At 40.9% G+C, this 22,049-nt stretch overlaps 1 protein-coding gene across 4 annotated transcripts in view; it reads left to right on the top strand.

Moving 5' to 3' along the window:
* Positions 1-347: 347 nt before the first annotated feature.
* The window catches only part of NF2 (NF2, moesin-ezrin-radixin like (MERLIN) tumor suppressor), an 84,864-nt gene continuing 63,162 nt past the window's right edge, over positions 348-22,049 (top strand). For 3 of the 4 annotated variants that reach the window (XM_049865605.1, XM_049865603.1, XM_049865604.1), the window contains exon 1: positions 349-914. In XM_049865605.1, coding sequence (XP_049721562.1) covers positions 801-914 — 114 coding nt within the window. In that variant the 5' untranslated portion in view covers positions 349-800. Of the gene's footprint in view, positions 915-22,049 lie in introns of all 4 variants that reach the window. The other variant, XM_049865606.1, reaches the window with a different exon arrangement.

Raw genomic sequence — 22,049 nt, 5'->3', positions numbered from 1 at the left:
GCAGTTCCTAGCTGGACTAGGAAGGAACCCAACTCGTGCGCTCAGGAACACGCCCGGACGTGGATTCCCGGGAGAGGCGCGCCAGGCTGCGCCGCCTCAACCAGTCTTGCTAGAGTAGGCGTACACTCACGAACAAAAGCATTCGGAGTGACTGCTGCTACAGCTATTCAACGCCAAGCCCAAGCTCCCGCCTACAGCTAGAGCGGAACTTTCAATTGGTGGAGCTAATCAGAAGCAGGCGGGACGGAACAGAAAATCCCCGCCTCCCTTGGAGTTGTCAGCCAACCCCGGCTTCTGGGAGGCAGCCGCCGGGTTGCGTTGCGCCGTGTGTAGTCGTCTGAGGGGCCTGGAGGCGGGGCGGGAGTCGGTCGGGCGCAGCAGGGAGGGGACGCTTGCCGGGGGCGCGCGGAGCGGGAAGGGTGAGAGGCACGCGCGCGTGTGCGCGCCCAGCTGTAGCGCGTCTCCGCGACCCCCGTGGGCCGCTGTCGTCTTAGCCGCCCTCTTCCCCGGCGTCCCCAGCCCGACTCCCTCCAGTGCCGGGCCGCGTCCGCCCCGTCGGTCCCGGCTCGCGTACCCTCCCCGTGGCCAGCAGGGCCCGCCCCCGACGCCCCTTTTCGCTTCTGGGCAGGGTCCTTGCGGCCCATGCGGGCCGTAGGGGCCCCGCGCCGCCCAACCCGCTCCCGGACCGGCCGGCCGGCCACCATGGTGGCCTTGAGGCCTGTGCGGCTCCTCCAGGGGGGTTAACCGGTCCAGAGCGCAGGCCGCGGGGGCACAGAGGTCCCGGGCCCGAACCCCGCACCATGGCCGGGGCCATCGCTTCCCGCATGAGCTTCAGCTCTCTCAAGAGGAAGCAGCCCAAGACGTTCACCGTGCGGATTGTCACCATGGACGCCGAGATGGAGTTCAATTGCGAGGTAACCGCCGGCAACCTCGACGGGCCGCGGCGAGGGGCAGCCCGACCGAATCCCTGTTTACCCGGCCCTGTCCCGGATCCGGCACTGACCTGGGCGCCCCCGCCGTGGGGTCAGTCGAAGTGGAAGCTTGAGGGATTCTCCTTATATCATCATCTGGGTATAGATAAGAGACGGGTGGAAATGGAAGGGGTCGTCTAGGCCCAAATCCTCATGTTGAAGATAATTGCTACTTTTCTTCATAGGGCTTTTGGGTTTGGAAGCACTTCCTGAAGATTTTCATTCATTGTTACTGGAAGGGGTTGCGGGCGTCCATGGTAGAGAATTCTCGTTTTCAGTGTCAGGCTTAAGTTCTGGCTGGGTGGTGGCGTAGTGGTTAAGAGCTACGTCTGATAAGGAAAAGATCGGCAGTTCGAAATCACCAAGTGTTCCTTGGAAACTCTATGGGGCGGTTCTACTCTGCCCTATAGAGTTGCTATGAGTCTGAATAGACTTGATGGCAATGTTTGTTTGTTTTTTGGGGGTGAGTTTTTAACTTTATTAGGTAATATTGTTATGCACCCCGGGTATTAAAAGCAGCGTCTTGTATATTGAAAGTTTATACTTGTTTCCTGTTTCTGAAGCTTAAATTTTTCTGGAAAAGACTTTAAGAAAAGACATGCTGTCTTATACCTTGATGATAGCTGTCATTTGTTGAATACTTAATAAGTGCCAGACAGTCCTACATTTAATCCTTACAACAGCCCAGTGAGGTAGATACCATTATTATCATTCCCTTTCTCAAAAACTTTATATCTAGTAGATGGCAAAGTGAGGTTTTGAACCAAGCTCTTAACCCATTCAGTACTCCTTCTCAAGTAATTTAAATTCTTGCTACTCAAAAGTGTGGTCCGTGGACCAGCAGTATCAGCAGCAGTGACCTAAGTTAGGGGTTGGCAATCTTTTTCTGTAAAGGGTCAGACAGTAAATATTATTGGCTTTGCAGGCCATGGAGAGTCTTATTGCCACTACTCAGTTCTTCAACCCTACTGTTATAATGCAGAATCAGCCTTACACAGGGTCCCTAATGGCGTGACAGCATGAGGAGTTCTACTTACCTGCTCCTACTGAAACTGGTGAAAATTATAAAAACAACAGTTACCACCATTGAAAACTTCTTGAAATGGTCCTAAGGGGAAACAGGAAATGAGGAAACATCTACTCAAGAAAATCCATGAAAATTGGTAAAAAAAAAAAAAAAGAAAGTCTGTGATATTTAAATCAAGACCTCTCCCTCCCTCAGCCCTTCAGCTCAGGGAGGTGGAAGCTCCAATCCACACTGCTGCAATCAAGAACACAGGGCTCGCTCTCCCCTCAGCTTCCAGCCAGGGGACTTTCTTCCCAGGAAGAGCAGGACTTGCATGTTTATCATCTTGCACCAAGTTACCTGTTACCTGTGGGCTGGGGCAGACAAAAGGTGGGGGCTCTCTTCTTCTCCCCAGCCCTACTCATGGATGGAGGCTCTACCTTGGATATGGTGAACTGAGAACACTGGGGTGCCAACTCTCCTCGTGCCTTGGCTTGCGAAGCTATGGTTCCACACCAGGAGAGACAAACCAAGAAGACCCCAAGCTACTGCCCCCCCTCCCCAAGTGCTCAGCTCCTAGATCAGGGGTGCCACTCAGAGAGAAGCTTGCCTTGTTCCTACCCACACAGCTCCAGAGCTTGGCTCAGAGATTTTGCCAGGAGGAAGAAACAGGCCATGGAACAGATACCTCCTAATATCTTCCCAAAGAAACAGACTTCATTTGCAAAAGCTCTTGGAGAAGTTCATGGCTAAAGGTGCTCTTATGAACAGTTGGAGCTCAGGGCCATGATAAATGGACCCTGATAGCATGGGAGAAAAAATGTGAAATAGAACCTCAAATTCCTAAAAAAAAAGCCAGACCTACTGGACTGGTTGACACCAGAGGACTCCCTAAGACTGTTGCCCTGATATACTCTTCAAACCTTGAACCAAAACTAACCCCTGAGGTCACCTTGTAGCTAGATAACAAATTGGCTCAAAAGATAATATCACCCTTAAGTACTGTGATTTTTTAAAAATCACCTATTTGAGACCAAATGGTAAGCAATTACTTTAAAACAAAGATAAGAATGTAGGAGGGCAGGGAAACTAGATTAGTGGAAACAGGACAACCAGAACAGACATAATGAGAATGTTCATGCATTGTGAAAAATGTAACCAATGTTGCTGAACAACTTGTGTAGAAATTGTTGAATGGGAACCTAAACTGCTGTCCAAACCTTCACGGAAAACACCATACAATATTGTTAAAAAAAAAAAAAAAAAGGGAGGCGAAGCCAAGATAGCAGAGTAGTCAGACGCTTCTGGTGATCCCGCTTACAACAAAGACCCAAAAAAACAAGTAAAACGATTATATATATGACATGCTAGGAGCCCTGAACATCAAAGGCAAAGTTAGGAAATCGGACTGAGCAGCAGGGGGAAGGAGACACAGTTCAGAAGTGGCAAGGAGTTGCTGGTCCTGAGTTGGTGGGATCTGTCAGGCACGATCCCCTGGAGTGACCGCGGCAGGGCTGGAGGTAGCGTTCAGGATGCAGTTTCCTCAGGGAAAGACAGTGAGTCACACAGTCTACTCACACCTCCGGAACCAGAGAAGAACAGCGCTCTCAGCAAAAGCTAAGTACTTGCTTTTATTTTAGCACACCCCGAGCCCCAAGGCCATCTTCACTGCCTGTAGATTTCCCAGGGCCTGAGACAGGTCCTGCTGTGTGCACTGAGCCATTCTCTTGGCCTTGGAGAAGGAATAAGTTAACAACTAGGGGAGAAGATAATCTGCTACCTCCACTGAGATGGGGAGCTCGGGACAGAAGCTGCTCCTGTCCAGGCACAAATGGTCTGTGGACTTTGAATACCTTTCACCCCTGCATGGACCTGTGTGGGCCCATTTCAGGAGAATAGGCGCTTGTTGGCAGACTGCAACTGTGTATTTGCTTGAGATCTGAATACACTGTTTCACCTGTGCAGTGGAGAGGTGGGCTTTTAATGTTTGACACCAGTTTGACAATTAAACAGGGTTCTCACCTACCCACATCAGGGGCCTGAGGACTGGTGGCCCCACCCACGTCACCTAGCTACCTGTGACAGGGGTCCAAGGATAGTTGGTGCCTCCCAGTCCTTACAACCAAAAGCATTGGGTGCCTATGGTCCCTCTGCAGAATCCACCCACCTGTGTGCTGTAGTATCTATACAGATACTTGGGGGAAGGTTGTCAGCCCCGTGCCTTGTTCAGAGCGTGACCCCCTGCTGCAACCAGATGCCTGTGCCTACTCCAATCACCCCTGCCCCTCTAAGACTGTAGGACAGAACCGGTACCACACACTTGATGACCAACTACCTGGACACCTGAGCTGAATCCATAAAAGAAAAGTGAATGGACTCCTAGGCTCATATACCTTGTAAGAGCTCTGACCATCTGGTGACAGGTCATTAGAGCTTCAAAGGCACAAATAATCAAGCAAGCTCACTCAAGCAACCTCTTTGGGCATATCAAAACAAAACAAAGCAAGAAACTAGGATACAGTAAGCAAACATAAAATAAATCAATACAATAATGTATGGATAGCTCAGAGCGAACAGTCAGTATCAAATCACATGAAGAAGCAGACCATGATTGCTTCAACAAGCTCTCAAAACAAAGAATCAAGGAATCTTCTGGATGAAGATGTCTTCCTGGAATATCCAAATATAGAATACAAAAGATTAATATATAGAACTCTTCGAGAGAACAGGAAGGAGATCAGGCAAAACGCAGAACAAACCAAGGAACACACAGATAAAGCAGTTGAAGAAATTAAAAAGGTTATTCAAGGACGTAGTGAAAATTTAATAGGCTGCAAGAATCCATAGAGAGAGAGCAATAAGAAATTCAGAAGATTAAAAATAAAATTATGGAACTAGACATCTCAATAGAAGTCAGAGGAGCAGAACTGAGGAAGTGGAAGACAGAATTGGTGAGATTGAAGATAAAACACTTGGCACTGATATATTCAAAGAAAAATCAGATAAGAGAATTTTTAAAAAATGAAGAAACCCTAAGAATCATGTGGGACTTTATCAAGAGAAATAATCTACAAGTGGTTGGAGTACCAGAACAGGGAAGGATACCAGAAAATACAGAAATTGTTGAAGATTTGTTGGCCGAAAACTTCCCTGATATCATGAAAGATGAGAAGATATCTATCCAAGATGCCCATGAACCCCACAGAAGGTAGATCTCAAAAGAAAGTCACCAAGACATATTATAATCAAACTTGCCAAAACCAAAGATAAAGAGAGAATTTTAAGAGTGGCTAGGGATAAACGAAAAGTCACCTGCAACGGAGAGTCAATAAGAATAAGCTCAGGCTTCTTGGCAGAAACTATGCAGGCAAGAAGGCAATGGGATGACTTATATAAAGCATTGAAGGGAAAAAAATGCTAGCCAAGAATCATATATCCAGCAAAACTGTCTCTCAAGTATGAAGGTGAAATTAGGACATTTCCAGATAAACAGAAGTTTAGGGAATTTGTAAAAACCAAACCAAAACTACTAGAAATACTAAAGGGAGCTCCCTGGATAGAAAATCAATAATATCAGATATCAACCTAAGACTAGAACACAGGACAGAGCAACTAGCTATTGACCCAGATAGGGAAATCACGAAAATAATTCAAGCTAAAAAAATGGTCAAAATAGGGAAACAGTGATGTTATTATGTAAAAGATGACAACATTAAAACAATAAGAGGGACTAAAAAATGTAGTCATGGATCTTTCATATGGAAAGGAAGTCAAGGTGATAAAAAGACATAAAAGTTAGCATTAAACTTAGAAAAAGAGAAGTAAATATTAAGGTAACCACAAAGGAGACTAACAGTCCTACTCATCAAAATAAAATACAAGAAAAACATAAAGACAAAGCAAAAACAAAATCAACAACAACGAATAAGAGGAAGAGACAATATATAAAGATAAACTACATAGCACAAAAAATAAAGTGAAAAAAACTGTTAACAACGCACAAAAGAAGAGATCAAATGACAGCACTAAACTCATTCCTATCCATAATTATGCTGAATGTAAATGGACTAAATGCACCAATAAGGAGACAGAGAGTGGCAGAATGAATAAGAAAAACATGATCGGTCTGTATGCTGCCTACAACAGACAAGCCTTAGACTTAAAGACACAAACAAACTAAAACTCAAAGGCTGGAAAATATATCATGGCAACAACAATCAGAAAAGAGCAGGAGTGGCAATATTAATTTCTGTCAAGATAGACTTTAAAGTTAAATCCACCACAAAGAATAAGGAAGGACACTATATAATGATTAAAGAGACAATATACCAGGAAGATATAACCATATTAAATATTTACACACCAAGTGACAGGGCTTTAAGATATATAAAACAAACTCTTAACGGCATTGAAAAGTGAGATAGACAGCTCCACAATAATAGTAGGAGACTTCAACACACTGCTTTTGGTGAAGGACAGAACATCCAGAAAGAAGCTCAGTAAAGACACTGAAGATCTAAATGCCACAATCAACCAACTTGACCTCATAGACATATACAGAACACTCCACCCAACAGCAGCCAAATATACTTTTTTTCTAGTGCACGTGGAACATTCTCTAGAATAGACCACATATTAGGTTATAAAGCAAGCCTTAACAGAATCCAAAACATCAAAATATTACGAAGCATCTTCTCTGACCGTAAAGCCCTAAAAGTAGAAATCAACAGCAGGAAAAGAAATCAAACACTGGGAAACCGAACAATACCCTGCTCAAAAACAACTGAGTTATAGAAGATATTAAGGATAGAATGAAGAAATTCATAGCATCCAAAGAAAATGAAAACACTTCCTGTCAGAACCTTTGAGACACAGCTAAAGCAGTGCTCAGAGGTCAATTTATAGCAATAAATGCACACATCTAAAAAGAAGAAAGGGCCAAAATCAAAGAATTATCCCTATAACTTGAACAAATAGAAAGAGCAACAAAGGAAACCCTCAGGCACCAGAAGAAAGCAAATAATAAAAATGAGATCAGAACTAAATGAAATAGAGAACAGAAAAACAACTAAAAGAGTTAACAAAACCAAAAGCTGGTTCTTTGAAAAAATCAACAAAACTGATAAACCATTGGCCAAACTGACAAAAGAAAAACAGGAGAGGAAGCAAATAACCCAAATAAGAAATGAGTTGGACGATATCACAACAGACCCAACTGAAATTAAAAGAATCATGAGATTACTATGAAAAATTGTACTCTAAAAAATTCAAAAACCTAGAACAAATGGATGAATTTCTAGAAACACACTACCTACCTAAACTAATACAGAGGTAGAACAACTAAATAAACCCCATAACAAAAGAAGAGATTGAAAAGGTAACTAAAAAAACTCCCAACAAAATAAAAGCCGTGGCCCTGACGGCTTCACTGGGGAGTTCTACCAAACTTTCACAGAAGAGTTAAGACCACTACCAGAGCACAGAAAAGGATGGAATACTCCCAAACTGATTCTATGAAGCCAGCATATCCCTGATACCAAAACCAGGTAAAGATACCACAAAAAAAGAAAATTACAGACCTATATCCCTCATGAAATTAGATGCAAAAATCCTCAATAAAATTCCAGCCAATAGAATTCAATAATATACCAAAAAAAAAAAAAAAAAATCAATATGACCAAGTGGGATTCATACTAGGTGTGCAGGGATGGTTCAACATTAGAAAAAGTCAGTGTAATCCATCATATAAATAAAACAAAAGACAAGAATCACACTATTGTGTGAATTAATGCAGAAAAGGCACTTGACAAAGTCCAACACCCATTCGTGACAAAAACTCGCTCATCAAAATAGGAATAGAAGGAAAATTCCCCCACATAAAGGGCATTTGTACAAAGCCCGCAGCCAACATCATCCTAAATGGAGAGAGTCTGAAAACATTCCCCTTGAAAACAGGAACCAGGCAAGGATGCCTTTTATCACCACTCTTATTCAGTATTGTGCTAGAGGTCTTAGCCAGAGCAGTTAGGCTAGATAAAGAAATAAAGGGCATCAAGATTGGTAAGGAAGAAGTAATAGTATCTCCGTTTGTAGATGACATGATCCTGTACACAGAAGACCCTAAAGAATCCTGAAGAAAACTACTGAAACTAATAGAAGAGTTTAGCCAAGGATCAGGATGTAAGATAAACATACAAAAATCAGTTGGATTCCTCTATACCAACAAAGAGAACGTCAAAGAGGAAATCACCAAATTAATACCATTTACAGTAGCCCCCAAGAAGATAAAATACTTAGTAATAAATCTTATCCAAGACGTGAAAGACCTATACAAAGAAATCTACAAGACACTACTGCAAGAAACCAAAAGAGACCTACATAAGTGAAAAAACATACCCTTGGTCATGGATAGGAAGTCTCAACATTGTAAAAATGTCTGTTCTACCAAAAGCGATCTATAGATACAATGCAATTCTGATCCAAATTCCTATGACATTTTTTAATGAGATGGAGAAACAAATCACCAACTTCATATGGAAGGGAAAGAGGCTCAGATAAGTAAAGCATTACTGAAAAAGAAGAACAAAGTGGGAAGCCTCACACTACCTGATTTTAGAGGATATTATACCGCCACAGTAGTCAAAACAGCCTGGTACTAGTACAGCAAATATCTAGACCAATGAAACAGAATTGAGAATCCAGACATAAATCCATCCACATATGAGCAGCTGGTATTTGACAAAGGCCCAGTCAATTAAATGGGGAAAAGACAGTCTCTTTTGACAAATGGTGCTGGCATAACTGGATATCCGTCTGCACGGAATAAATCAAGACCCATACCTCACACCATGCACAAAAACTGACTCAAAATGGATCAAAGACCTAAATATAAAATCTAAAACGGTGAAGATAATCGAAGAAAAAATAGGGACAGCACTAGGAGCATTAATGCATGGCATAAACAGTATAAGAAGCATTACTAACAATGCACAAACACCAGAAGAGAAACTAGACAACTGGGAACTCCTAAAAGTTAAGCACCTGTGTGCATCCAAAGACTTCACCAAAAGAGTGAATAGATTACCTACAGACCGGAAAAAAGGTTTTAGCTATGATATTTCCGATCAGCATCTGATCTCTAAAATCTACATGATTACTCTAAAAACTCAACAAAAAGACAAATAATCCAATTAAAAAATGGGCAAAGGATATGAACAGGCACTTCACCAAAGAAGACGTTCAGGCAGGTAACAGATACATAAGGAAATGCTCACAATCGTGAGCCGTTAGAGAAATGCAAATCAACACTACAGTGAGATTCCATCTCACTCTAACAAAGCTGGCATTAAGCCAAAAAACACAAAATAATAAATGTTAGAGAGGTTGTGGAGAGATTGGAACACTTACACACTCCTGGTCGGAAAGTAAAATGGTACAACTTCTTTGGAAATAGATTTGGTGCTTCTTTCAAAAGCTAGAAATAGAACCACCATGTGATCCAGGAATCCCACTCCTTGGAATATATCCTATAGAAATACAGAGCCTTTACACAAACAGATATTATATACACCCATGTTCATTGCAGCACTGTTTATAATAGCAAAAAGATGGAAGCAACCAAGGTGCCCATGAACTGATGAATGGATAAATAAATTATGGTATATTCACACTATGGAATACTATGCATCGATAAAGAACAATGATGAGTCCGTGAAACATTTCATAACATGGAGGAATCTGGAAGAAATTATGCTGAGTGAAATTAGTCAATTGCAAAAGGACAAATATTGTATGAGACCATTATTATAAGAACTCAAGAAAAGGTTTAAACTCAGAAGAAAATATTCTTTGATGGTTATGAGAGTGGGGAGGGAGGGAGGGAGAGGTGTATTCACTAATTAGATAGTAAACAAGAACTGTCTGAGGTGAAGGGAAAGACAACACAGAATACAAGAGAGGTCAGCACAACTGGATTAAACGAAAGGCAAGGAAGTTTCCTGAATAAACTGAATACTTTGAAATCCAGAATAGCAGAGGTTGGTGTCTGGGGACCATGGTTTCTGGGGACATCTTGGTCAATTGGCATAATAAAACCTATTAAGAAAACATTCTGTATCCCACTTTGGGGAGTGGCGTCTGGAGTGTTAAACGTTAACAAGTGGCCATCTAAGATGCGTCAAATGGTCTCGACCCACCTGGAGCAAAGGAGAATGAAGAACACCAAAAACACAAAGTAATTATGACCCCAAGAGACAGAAAGGGCCACATAAACCAGAGACTACAGCAGCCCGAGACCAGAAGAACTAGATGGTGCCCAGCTATAACCGATGACTGCCCTGACAAGGAACACAACAGAGAATCCCTGATGGAGCAAGAGAGAAGTGAGATGTAGACCTCAAATTCTCGAAAAAATCCAGACTGAATGGTCTCAATAAGACTAGAATGACCTTGGAGGTCATGGTCCCCAGACTTTTTGTTAGCCCAAGTCTAGAATCATTCCCAATGCCAAGTATTGAGACAGGGATTGGACTGGACTTTTTTTTTTTTTTTTTTTTATAAGATAGAAAATGATACTGGTGAGGAGTGAGCTTCTTGACTCAAGTAGACACATGAGACTATGTGGGCAGCTCTTGTCTTGATGGGAGATAAGAAGGTAGGGGTGGACAGAAGCTGGCCGAATGGACATGGGGAATACAGGGTGGAGAGAAGTGTGCTGTCTCATTATGGGGAGAGAAACTAGGAGTACATAGCAAGGTATATATAAATTTTTGTTTGTGAGAGTGACAATGTGTAAACTTTCACTTAAAGTACAATAAAAAAATAAAAAATAATCTGCTGGAGGTTGTGGTGTAGGACAATTGGGCGGAGATTCGCAGATTTGGTGAAGATACAACCTAATCTATAGGGTGGGTAGTGTGTAGGGAGAGCCTGAAAATAAAATAAGGGAGCTCAAATCAGTAACCTAACCTTCCACATTAAGACACTGGAAAAAGAAGAGCCAGGCAGAAGGAAGGAAATAGTAAAAATTAGAGTGGAAATTAATGAAGCAGAAAATAGAAAGTCAATGAAACCAAAAGCTGGTTCTTTGAAATCAACAAAATTGACAAACCTTTAGCTAAACTCATCCAGACAAAAAGAGAAAATACTCAAATGACTAGAATCAGAAATGAAAGAGGGGAATTACTACCTACCTTATAGGAATGAAAAAGATTATAAAGATTAGACAACTTGGATGAAATGAACAAATTCTTAGACACAAACCACCAAAACTGACTGAAGAAATAGACAATCTGAATAAACCTATAACGAGATTGAATTAATAATTTAAAAACTACTCACAAAGAAAAACTTGAGGCCCAGAAGGTTTACTGCTGAATTTCACCAAACATGTAAAGAAAAATTAGTACCAATTTTCACAGACTGTTCCAAAAAATAGAAGAGGAGGGAACACTTTCTAGCTCGTTGTATGAGACCAGTATTACCCTGATAAGGAGCCCTGGTGATGCTCCAGTTAAGCGCTCGGCAGCTAACCTAAAGGTTAACAACTTGAACCCCCCCAGTGGCTCTGCAGTAAAAAGATCTGGCAATCTGCTTCTTAAAGATTATGGCCAAGAAAACCCTTTGGAGCAATTCTACTGTCACATGGGGTCACTGTGAGTTGGAATTAACTGGATCAAACAACAAAACATTACCTTAATACCAGACAGAGACATCGCAAGAAAACTATAGACTGATATCTCTTGTAAATAGTATGCAAAAACCCCCAACAAAATACCAGCAAACCAAATCCAGCGACATATAAAAATAATTATTCACCATAACCATGTGGGATTTATCCTAGGAATGCAAGGTTGGTTTAACATCCCAAAATCAATTAATGTAACGCAACATATTATTATAATTAAAAAAAATTTTTACATGATCTCTGTAGACACAGAAAAAAAGAATTTGGCAAAGTTCAACACCACTTTTTAATAAAAACACTTAACAAACTAGGAAAAGAGGGGAACTTCCTCAACCTGATCAAGGGTTATCTGTGGTGATGAAAGACTGGATACTTTTTCTTCTAAGATGAGGAATTAGACAAGGATATCCACCTGTCACTTTTATTCAATATTGTACTGGAGCTTCTGGCCAGGATAGTTAAACAAGAAATAAATGGCATCAAAATTGGACGGGAAGAATTAAAATTATGTCTGTTTGTCAACCAAACCAAACCTGTTGCTGTGAAGTCGATTCCAACTCATAGCAACCCTATAGGACAGAGTAGAACTGCCCCATATGGTTTCCAAGGAGCACCTGGTAGATTCGAGGTGCTTACCTTTTGATTAGCAGCCGTAGCTCTTAACCACTATGCTACCAGGGTTTCCTCTCTATCTGCAGATGACAAAATTTTGTACATAGAAAATCCTAAGAAATGACCTAAAAAACTTTTAGAACTAATAAACAAGTTCAGCAAGGCTCCAGAATATGAGTCAATATACAAAAATCAATTGTATTTCTATATACTTGTAATGAACAATCAAAAAATGAAGTTAAGAAAATAATTACATTTACAGTAGCATCAAAAAGAGTGAACTATGTAGAAATAAATTTAACAAAAGAAGTGCAAAAATTAAACTCTGAAAACTATAAAATTTTGAAAGAAAAGAAAATCTAAATAAATGGGAAAACATTCCATGTTCATGGATTAGAAGATAACATTGTTAAGATGACTGAAAAATACCCCCCTGATGCCATGAACTTGGTTCTGTCTCATAGCAACCCTATAGGACAGAGTAGAACTGCCCCATAGGGTTTCCAAGGCTGTAATCTTTAAAGAAGCAGACTGCCATATCTTTCTCTCTGGAGCAGCTGGTGGGTTCGAACTGCCAAGCTTTAACCAAGCACTTTAACCACTGCACCAGCATGGCTCCTTGTTAAGATGGCAGTACTCCTCAAATTGATCTACAGATTCAAGGCAATCCTTATCAAAATCCCAGCTACCTTTGTAGAAATGACAAGCTAGTTTTAAAATATGGAATTGCAAGGGACGCAGAAGAGCCAAAAGCAATGTCAAGAAAGAAGAACAAAATAGGAGGACTCACACTTTCTGATATTAAATACAAAGGAACAGTAATCAAGACAGTGGTATTGACATAAGGACAGACATATAGATTTAATGGGATAGAATTCAGAGTCCAGAGAGAAACCCATACATTTATGGTCAACTGATTTTCAAAAAGTATGCCAAAGCCATTCAGTGGGGAAAGAATAGTCTTTTCAACAAATGGTACCAGGACAAAGGGATACCCCCAAGAATGAAGTTGGATCCCTACCTCACACCGTATACAAAAAGTAACTAAAAAATGGATCAAAGACCTAAATGCAACAGTTAAAATTATAAAACTCTTTGGAGAAAACGTAGAGGTAAATCTTCATGACCTTGCATTTGACAGTGGATTCTTAGATATAACACCAAAATTATGAGCAACAAAAGAGAAAATAGATAAATTTGATTTCATAAATCATAAAACTTTTGTGCATCAAAGGACATTCTTAAGAAAGTGAAAAGACAACCTACAGAATAGAGAAGATATTAGCAAATCATGTATCTGATAAAGGACATATCTAAAATATATAAAGAACTCTTAAAACTTAAATAATTAAAAGACAGATAACCCTATTAAAAAATGGGTAAAGGATCTGAATAGATACTTCTCCAAGGAAGACCCACAAATGACCAATAAGCACATGAAAAGATGTTTGACGTCATTAGTTGTTAGAGAAATGCAAAGCACAATGAGATACTGCTTCATACATAGTAGGATGGCAGAAATCAGAAAATCAGATAATAAGTATTGGCCAGGATGTAGAGAAATCAGAACCCCCGTGCACTCCTGGTTGGAATGTGAAATGATGCAGCTCTGTGGAAAACAATTTGGTGTTCTCAAAAAGTTAAACATAGAATTACCATATGACCCAGCAATTATACTCCTAGGCATGTACCCAGTTATACTCCTAGGTATATGCCCAAGAGAATTGAAGATACGTTCAAACAAAACTTGTACAGAAATGTTCATAGAGCATTACTCATAATAGCTGAAAGGGGAAAACAAGCCAAATGTCCATCAACTGATGAGTGAATAAACAAAATACGGTACATACACACAATGGAATATGATTTGGACGTAAAAAGGGACGAAGTACTGATACATACTTCTATATGGATGAACCTTGAAAACATGTTAAGTGGAAGAAGCCAGTCACAAAAGACCACATGTTATATGATTCCATTCATATGAAAGTCCAGAATAAGGAAAATTGATATAGACAGAAATAGATTAGTGGTTGCTTAGGGCTGGAGGGGTGGGTGGAGGGATAGGGAGGTGATAGCTAAAAGGTACAGAGTTTTGATGTGATGAAAATATTCTGATCACTGTGGTGATGGTTGGACAACTCTGTGAATGTAGTCAAAACCATCAAATTGTACACTTTAAATAGGTAAATTGTATGGTATGTGAATTATATCTCAATAAGCTATTAAAAAAAAAAGCACCCTTAGACAAAATATAAATGGGCGTAACCATGTCTCAATAAATCTTTATTTAAATGAACATTGAAATTTGAATTTCATGTAATTTTCACAAGTCATGATGTATATATTTTTGATGTTTTTCAACCATTTAAAAACGTAAAAACCATTCTTAGTTCTCAGACCACAGAAAAACTGAGAGTATGTTGGCTTTGTCCCACAGGCCATAATTTCCTGCCTCCTGATCTAAGTTACTAATTTGATAAAGGTTGTGAGACATTATGAGAACGACCAGCCCATAGGGAAAGGGGATTTGTAAGACATTTCTTCAGCCATAATTTTGCTGTGAAAAGCTCTTTATTCTTCTTTAAACAGATGCTAGACGCAAAGATGAAGAACAATATTATCACCTATCAGGCTTTCTCAATGATGGCACTGTAGATATTTCGGCTGAATAATTCTTGGTTGTGGGGAGCTGTCCTGTGCATTGTAGGATGTTTAGTAGGATCCCTGGCTTCTACCCACTAGATGCCAGTAGCACCTCCCAGTTATGATAATCAAAAATGTCTCCAGATATTTTCAAGTGTCCCCTGGGGGGGAAACATCCTCTCCCCCATCACATTGAGAACCACTGATCTATAGAAAGGGATAATAGTGACATTCAGAGAAGCAAAATGGTTATGTCGTCAAACTTTTAAGGAGCGAGTGCGTAAATGACCTTGGGATCTTGGTAAAATGTAGATTCTGATTCAGAAGGTCTGGGGTAGGGCCTTAGAATCTGCATTTCTAACACTTTCAGGTGATGACGATGCTGTTAGTCGAGGGACCACATTTTGAGAGCAGAACAGTAGGAAACATGCACGGGCTTTGAAATCAGACAGACCTAGGCTCGAATTCCAGCTTGACTACTTCTACCTTGAACAAGATACCTGAGCTTTCTGGTGTTCGGTTTCCGTATTGGTAAAATGGCGCTAATAATACTGACCTTGCAGGGTTGTTACAAGGATTCTTAAGAGTACTTAGTGCCTGGCAGAAAGGAAGAAAAAGAAGGAACTATAATTGGTGTAAAGTAGGAGGCTCGGGTCATTATCTGTCCTATCACAACTGTCCTGTTGTGATTTATCAAGCTGTTGCATCTGGTTGAACCTCAGATGTCCAGTAGAAATACCTGTTTGTAAAAGTTGCTTGAATATTCTGTTGAAAGTAATAGTAGTTTGATTTACGATGACAGAAGCCATTAGTCTTACTCTCTTGCCCTGTTTTCTATGTTGTATATTAACTGAGCAAGGTGCTAATGCAAGGAGATAGCAAATGCATTTTGAAGAAAAGAGATGATACTTGTGGAATTGGCTTCATTGAGGTCAAATATAGGTAGCTTTCCAAGAAGGACTAAATTTCAGAACCAGTGGTAGTTAAAATATGAGTCATGTTACTTTATGCTAATAAGTTCAGAGTTTTTTGCTGCAGAGATAGGGAAAAAAGATCTCTTTCTTGCACTACTTGCTGCAGTGCGCAATTGGCTTGATGCTTTGGAGAATTTTTCCACTGGAATGACTTGATATTTGTCACTTTGAGAAAGTGGGTGCTGAACGTAATTTGCCAGGAGGCTAAATGGTTATGTTGTTTCTTATCTAGGGTGGAATTTTACTCTAATAACTCAATCTATCAGTAAGAAGAGCCAGATACGAAAAATTTCCCAAAATTGAGTTGTGAGAGATTCTAATACCATCTTTGTTGAAAGCTAAGCCTCCTTCTCTTGTTGGTTGGCGTCCTAGATGTTTTCACATACCCTAGTGGGAATATGATTGTATTAAGTGGTAACATTACAGATCTTTCCAACATATAATAAATGGACATAAAGTTGTCTTTGACAGAAGGAGCTTTCAAGAGGGAAAACAGAACAACTCTTGTATTTTCAGTAAAATGTTAAATCCTGGGCACTCCAAGATTTAGGCAAATCATCACCTTCTCAGATATAAACTTGAGAGGGCAGTGGTGGTTTTTTCAATTGCTAAGTTGTACACAGTACTCTGTATGAAGGTGCTTAGAAAGTTTTATTTTTACTTCAGAAGAAAGGCAGTCATCCTTATCAATGGGCTCTCTCATATGGTTTAAGCAGTGGTTGTGGATGGCACGGGCGCCACTGGTCAGGGTCTAAGGCACAGACAGGCATGCGTGAATGGTGAGCATGCGTGTTGGTGAAGAGGAGTGAAGAAGGAAGCAGTGTGTGTGCTGGCTAGTGCTGCCATCCCCTAGACTCCAGGCCTGCTCCTGTGTGGGGGGAAAGGCTGGGGAATAGCAGTTACTTTGTGCCAGGTGCGGTGCTAAATCCTTTAAATGCACTATCATTTGTTACAGCAGGAACAAACTAATTTATTTGTTCTGCGTATATTTACTGATTGCCCACATGGGCCAGGCAGTGAACCAGACCTAGCTGTGAACTAGACCTACTTAGGACATAGGTGCTGCCATTGTCCTGATTTTTAGAGGGGGAAATGGAGGCTCAGACAGGGTAAATAGACTGCTTAGCCTACCAGTGGAGCCACTGTCTATTCTGAAATAAAAGCAAGGTGACAAGAACGGGTAAGTAATAGAAGACTAGATGGGCACACAGCTTATCTTAATAACAACCAGCAAGGCCTGCAACTAGCCTTTCAAGTAGGTTGGGTAGGTCTTAGCTCAAGTTCCAGTTTCCTTGTTGGGACCACTGAGGCATCACAGCCTAGAGGTTACAGGCTTAGGCACCTGATCCTTAGCTTTGCCTCTAGTGAGCTGAGTGACCTTAGACAGTTACTTTGACCCCTGAGATGCCTCACTTTCCTAACCTGTAAATTGGGGATTGTAGTAATATCTCCCACATAAGGGTGTTACGGGGATTAAAACTGGTAATAACTAATAATTGATACAGTGCTTAGAATAGTACCTGGCACAAGGTAAGTGCCATATAAGTGTTGTTACATAAAATTGGGGACCGCTCATCATTTTGCTCCCTGTTTCAACCTCTCCTACACATGCCCACATACCCTCTTTGCTTTGGGCCTATTGTCCTGCTTATTCTTTCATGAAAGTACCAAGCTCTTTTTACACTTCTCTGCCTTTGCATAGGCTGTTCCCTCTGCCTGGAATGTGCTTCTCACCTGTTACCTGGCACAAGTTCCAATCCTCCTTATAGACTCTGCTCAAGTGTTTCCTTCTCTTTGTGTCCAAGGTCACTACAGAGCTGGTAAGTGGTGGGGCTGGCATTTGAACCCAGGTTCTGTCTTCCAGGCCAGCCCTCTTTCTACCATACTGTGCTACCCAAATAGTAGTATTCTAAAAGTAGAAAAAGGAGAGAAAAGGTTAGCATCCTAGAGAGACCTTAAGGATGTGATAAATAGGGACAAGAAAGTGCAAATGAAATCTTTCAAAGGATTTCTTGACTCAACAGCTATTTGTCGATGGCATGATTTGTTGCATTTGTGTAAATACCATTTCAAAACCATTTTTGTGAACTTGCCAGTGGGCTTAAATTTTTTTTTTGGAGGGGGGCTTAAATTTTTGGCTGGTGAATGACGTGACTATCAACCACTGCTACATTGCCTCCATGGTCTAGTTTGTGTTTCTCAACCAAATCGCCATTTCCATGAGTGAATCCTTTTCATTTGCCATGATCTACTTGGAATTCCTTGGCTTTGACCTAAAATGAAACCTATTTTGCAACAATTAAGTATTTTCTAGTTGCATATTTAACATGCTTTATGGTTAGAATGTTCTTCCCTGTCCTCAGCCAGATGTCTTCTTGTAATATTTGGTATGTTCACATGCGTAGCAACATCTCAGACCCTTTAATGTACTTTGGAAAATTTTAGGTATCTGTTTAGACTGCATTGTCCCATTTTCTTTAACTTGTTTAAAGTCCTCTCCCTACCCCACCCCCATAGTTCAGTTTTGGACCAGCCAGTATTTAAAGCATTGGAGCCCCTTGAGTCCTCTCCCTACCCCACCCCCATAGTTCAGTTTTGGACCAGCCAGTATTTAAAGCATTGGAGCCCCTTGAGGACTAGGTTAAGGAGTTTGTATTTATCAGATGCAGTGGGGAGCCTTAAGATTTTGTTCTAGGAGAGTGACTTAAAGGGGTTGGCGTGCAGAATGTTTTAGAGTGTGTGGAGGTGGGGTGGGAGTTAGAAAATGAGTGCTTTGGGCCAGGAATCACACTGAAGCCTCAACAGTGTTGGGACTGGCTGGTGACTGGGACAAAATTAGGTAGATGGTGGGTCTGGTGAATGCAAAGGCCTGGGCACTGTGAGATCAAGGCCAGGGCCAGGGTCTTCTGTGATCAAGAGTGAGCAGGAGACCTACTAGGCCCAAGATTCAGGTAGCATCGTGGTCCAGAGCCAGTCGTCAAGCCCTCAGCCCAGCCAAGCAGGAGGCAGTTCTCAGGGGTTGGTGTGGCCAGTCAGGCTCAGGAGGTTTAGTCCCTGTGCCATCAGGGTTATTGTGTAGACCTGTCGAGAGCCCAGAACTGGCTGTCTAAACACCCTGCTTCTAGCTGGATTTCCTCTGTGTGACCTTGGGCAAGTACTTTCTTTCCCAGGCCTCAGTTCTTCATGGGAAAAATGAGGGAAAGAACTTGATTTTAAAGACCCTCAGCTTTAACATCCTGTTTTAGGCGGTCTTGGGACAGAAGATGCTTACTGCTCTCCTCTATCTCCTGCGTAGGTAGGAGGTCATCTTGGAATTTTAGCACAGAGATGTTAAAAAAAAAAGTGCTAGAGGACAGCAAGAATACTGCTTAGGGGACAAGAGCTGGTGTCCTGATATAAGAGGTAGGCTGGCCTGGGTAAAACCCTGCCACTGCTACTTACCCCAGGTGATCTTGGATTTACCTCTCCGAACCTGAGTTGCCATGTGTATAAAATGAGGAGAATAATAGTATTTTTCTTGTAGGGTTGTTCTAAGGAGTAAATGAGGTGGACCTTTATAGGTACTTAACCCAGGACCGGATTCATTGTAAGCACTTTGTGAATATTAGCTTATGTTGTCACCAGGGTGTGAGTGTGGGGACCAAGAGGAAGGGTCTCATGCTAAAGACATTGTGAATTTTCTCCTTTATTCTCTCCTTCATTTCTTTGAACCTTCTTCAAGCTAGCCATAACTTTATAGTTGTAAGTGCCTTAGACTCTACAATTAGTCTAAATATAACAAGCTTACCTTATGGCTGTGCTGTGTTCCTGTTTAAAGATCTTGTGTGTGTGTGCGTGTGTGTGTGTGTGTGCGTGCATGCTATATAGTTGATTTCGGTTTAACTGGATGTCCACTGTGTTAGCAGGATTCTTTTCTGATTTCTACCATGTTAATTATTCTCCATTTTTTTGTCCCCAATGTGTCACTTTGAAAATTTTTCTCTTTTGTTTTTGATGCTTCTCCAATTATTCATTCTAATTTTGCATTCTTGCTCAAGAACACTTTTGGTCCTTGTCTATTTTTAATTTCAGAAGTTAAAGCATTTAAGGTCGTTGTTCTAAGTGTCTTAAAATCCCAGAATTGAGTTTTCTCTGAGCTACAAATCTTTTTAGCCAGCTAGCGACAAGGCTTCTCTGGTTTGTGACAGGATGTGTTCCCTCCTCCTGCCTGTACTTTGTCTAATTTAGATTCTAAATCCACATGTTTTAGTATATTTTCAGCATGTAAGAATTTATTTCTACAGTTGTGCTGACTTCAGGGAAAAAATCCCTAATCAAATCTTCATTCACTGGTGCTGAGACTCAAGGTGCTTGCGTTTGTTTAAGAATCCCTCTGGCCACTAGATGGGGTCAGAGCCATAATTTCTCAAGGCATTGAGCCTTTCTCTTGACCAGGACTTCCCTGTTAGTCTTTTTTTCTTCTTCTTTGCAAAATTTGGATCTCACTTTTGAAAACTCACAAAAATTTTGTTAGTGAGTTATAATACTTGTGGTCTTCTTATCCACTTTGCCAATTTTAGTCTTATAGTTGCAGTAGTTTTGATAGTTTGACTTTCAGATAAAGCTTAAAACTGAAGCCCAGAGCAATTACTAAACTCATAACTCATCTGTGGCTTTAGATTCACCAACAGTGTATTTATCTATCATCCTTCTTATGCTGACTTTGAGATGAAATCAGTCTCATAAATATGTTCAAAAAAGTCTTCAGCCCACAGTAGTTCTTATCCATCTGTAGGAATTTTTACCAGTCCTTACTCATCCCTCTACCTTCTGATATTGTTAAAGGCCATGTCATTGTCATTGACAACCGTGAAATTTAATCACAAGGTGGAGCTAGAAACAGAAGGAGAATGTTTAAAATTTCATTCTGGGCTGGGGTCTGGGTTCTGCCTCAGCTAGTTTTCCTTGGTGGGTGTTATGCTCTAGCTCTGTTGTGCTGAGAACTTTTCTTGAAGGGATGCATTTTTAAAGTATAAACTACAATTTTTTTTTAGAAGCCTAGAGCAGAAGCAGTTAATCAGCGAGGTAATACTTCATCACGGGCTGTATTTCATAGTCTGCTGGTTTGACCTGATTTTTAGGCATGTGAAATTTAGCCTGCACTGAACTTACTATTGCATCCTACCCGTAGCTCTCTGCAGAATCATTGTACTCAGTATTTCAAACATTAGTGATCATTGATAATTGCAGAGCATCAACAGCACGCTAGGTGATTAAAAAAAATTAGTGCTCAGCAGCATAATTACTGTGAGAGAGTTCATTGTTATATAGTCAACTCATGATAGCCAAACGTGAGTAAGGGACAAGAGTGTGGAAACCACGCATATATCCAATGTTATGTGTCATTTACTTCCCTGAAAATGATTTTAAGATATAGAGTGGAATGTTAAAGCATTAAAAGAAAAACATTATAGCAATGCAGAAAAGCACTACATGGATTACACAAAACCACCTCAATCCCATGGACTCCACCCCAACTCCCGGTGCCGTCATAGACTTAGAGGGTGTTAATCCTGAAAGACCACTTGATGGCTGAGAAAATGGAGACCCCAAGGGGTTAAGTGACTTACCCAGCACAGCAGGTTTGAGTGTTTTATAGTATTTGACAGGGCTGTGATTGCTATCGGTTGTGAGCTAAATTCCAGGATGGATATTGCCTGCTTTGCTTTTGGGGGGCTGTATTGCTTTTATAGCACCATAACTGTGTTGTTTCCTTTTGCTTTATCATCTGCCAGCTGACTTGCAAGAGCCTCATCTTCTTTGTTCATAGCATCATAAAATCTGGGCATCACACAGGGCAAAAGAGATTTACAGATGAAGAAACTGAGGCTCATTTGAGCTGTGTGACTCACCCAAGGTCATGGGCTTGCTTTTGGTGGTGGGAGGGAGTCTAGGATACAGATCTCCGCTCTGGGTTCAGGTCTGCTCCCATAACCCCTCTCCACTTCAGCAGGAAAGATGCCAGAAGCTGCAAGTGTTAGGACTTTTTTTTTTCTTAAAAAACTGTAATTCATCCTGTTTTGAAAGACTTATCAGAGTTCAAAACCTCCATTTTGTGGCTTCCCAAAGGTGTTGTGATTTGTTTCTTACTAGTCTCTTTTGTGCTGTGGAAAATT

The sequence above is a fragment of the Elephas maximus genome, chromosome 22 (genome assembly GCF_024166365.1).
Source record: "Elephas maximus indicus isolate mEleMax1 chromosome 22, mEleMax1 primary haplotype, whole genome shotgun sequence".
NCBI classification, from domain to species: Eukaryota; Metazoa; Chordata; class Mammalia; order Proboscidea; family Elephantidae; genus Elephas; species Elephas maximus.
Note: the sequence above shows the minus strand (reverse complement) of the source record. Positions and strands in the feature narration are given on the sequence as shown.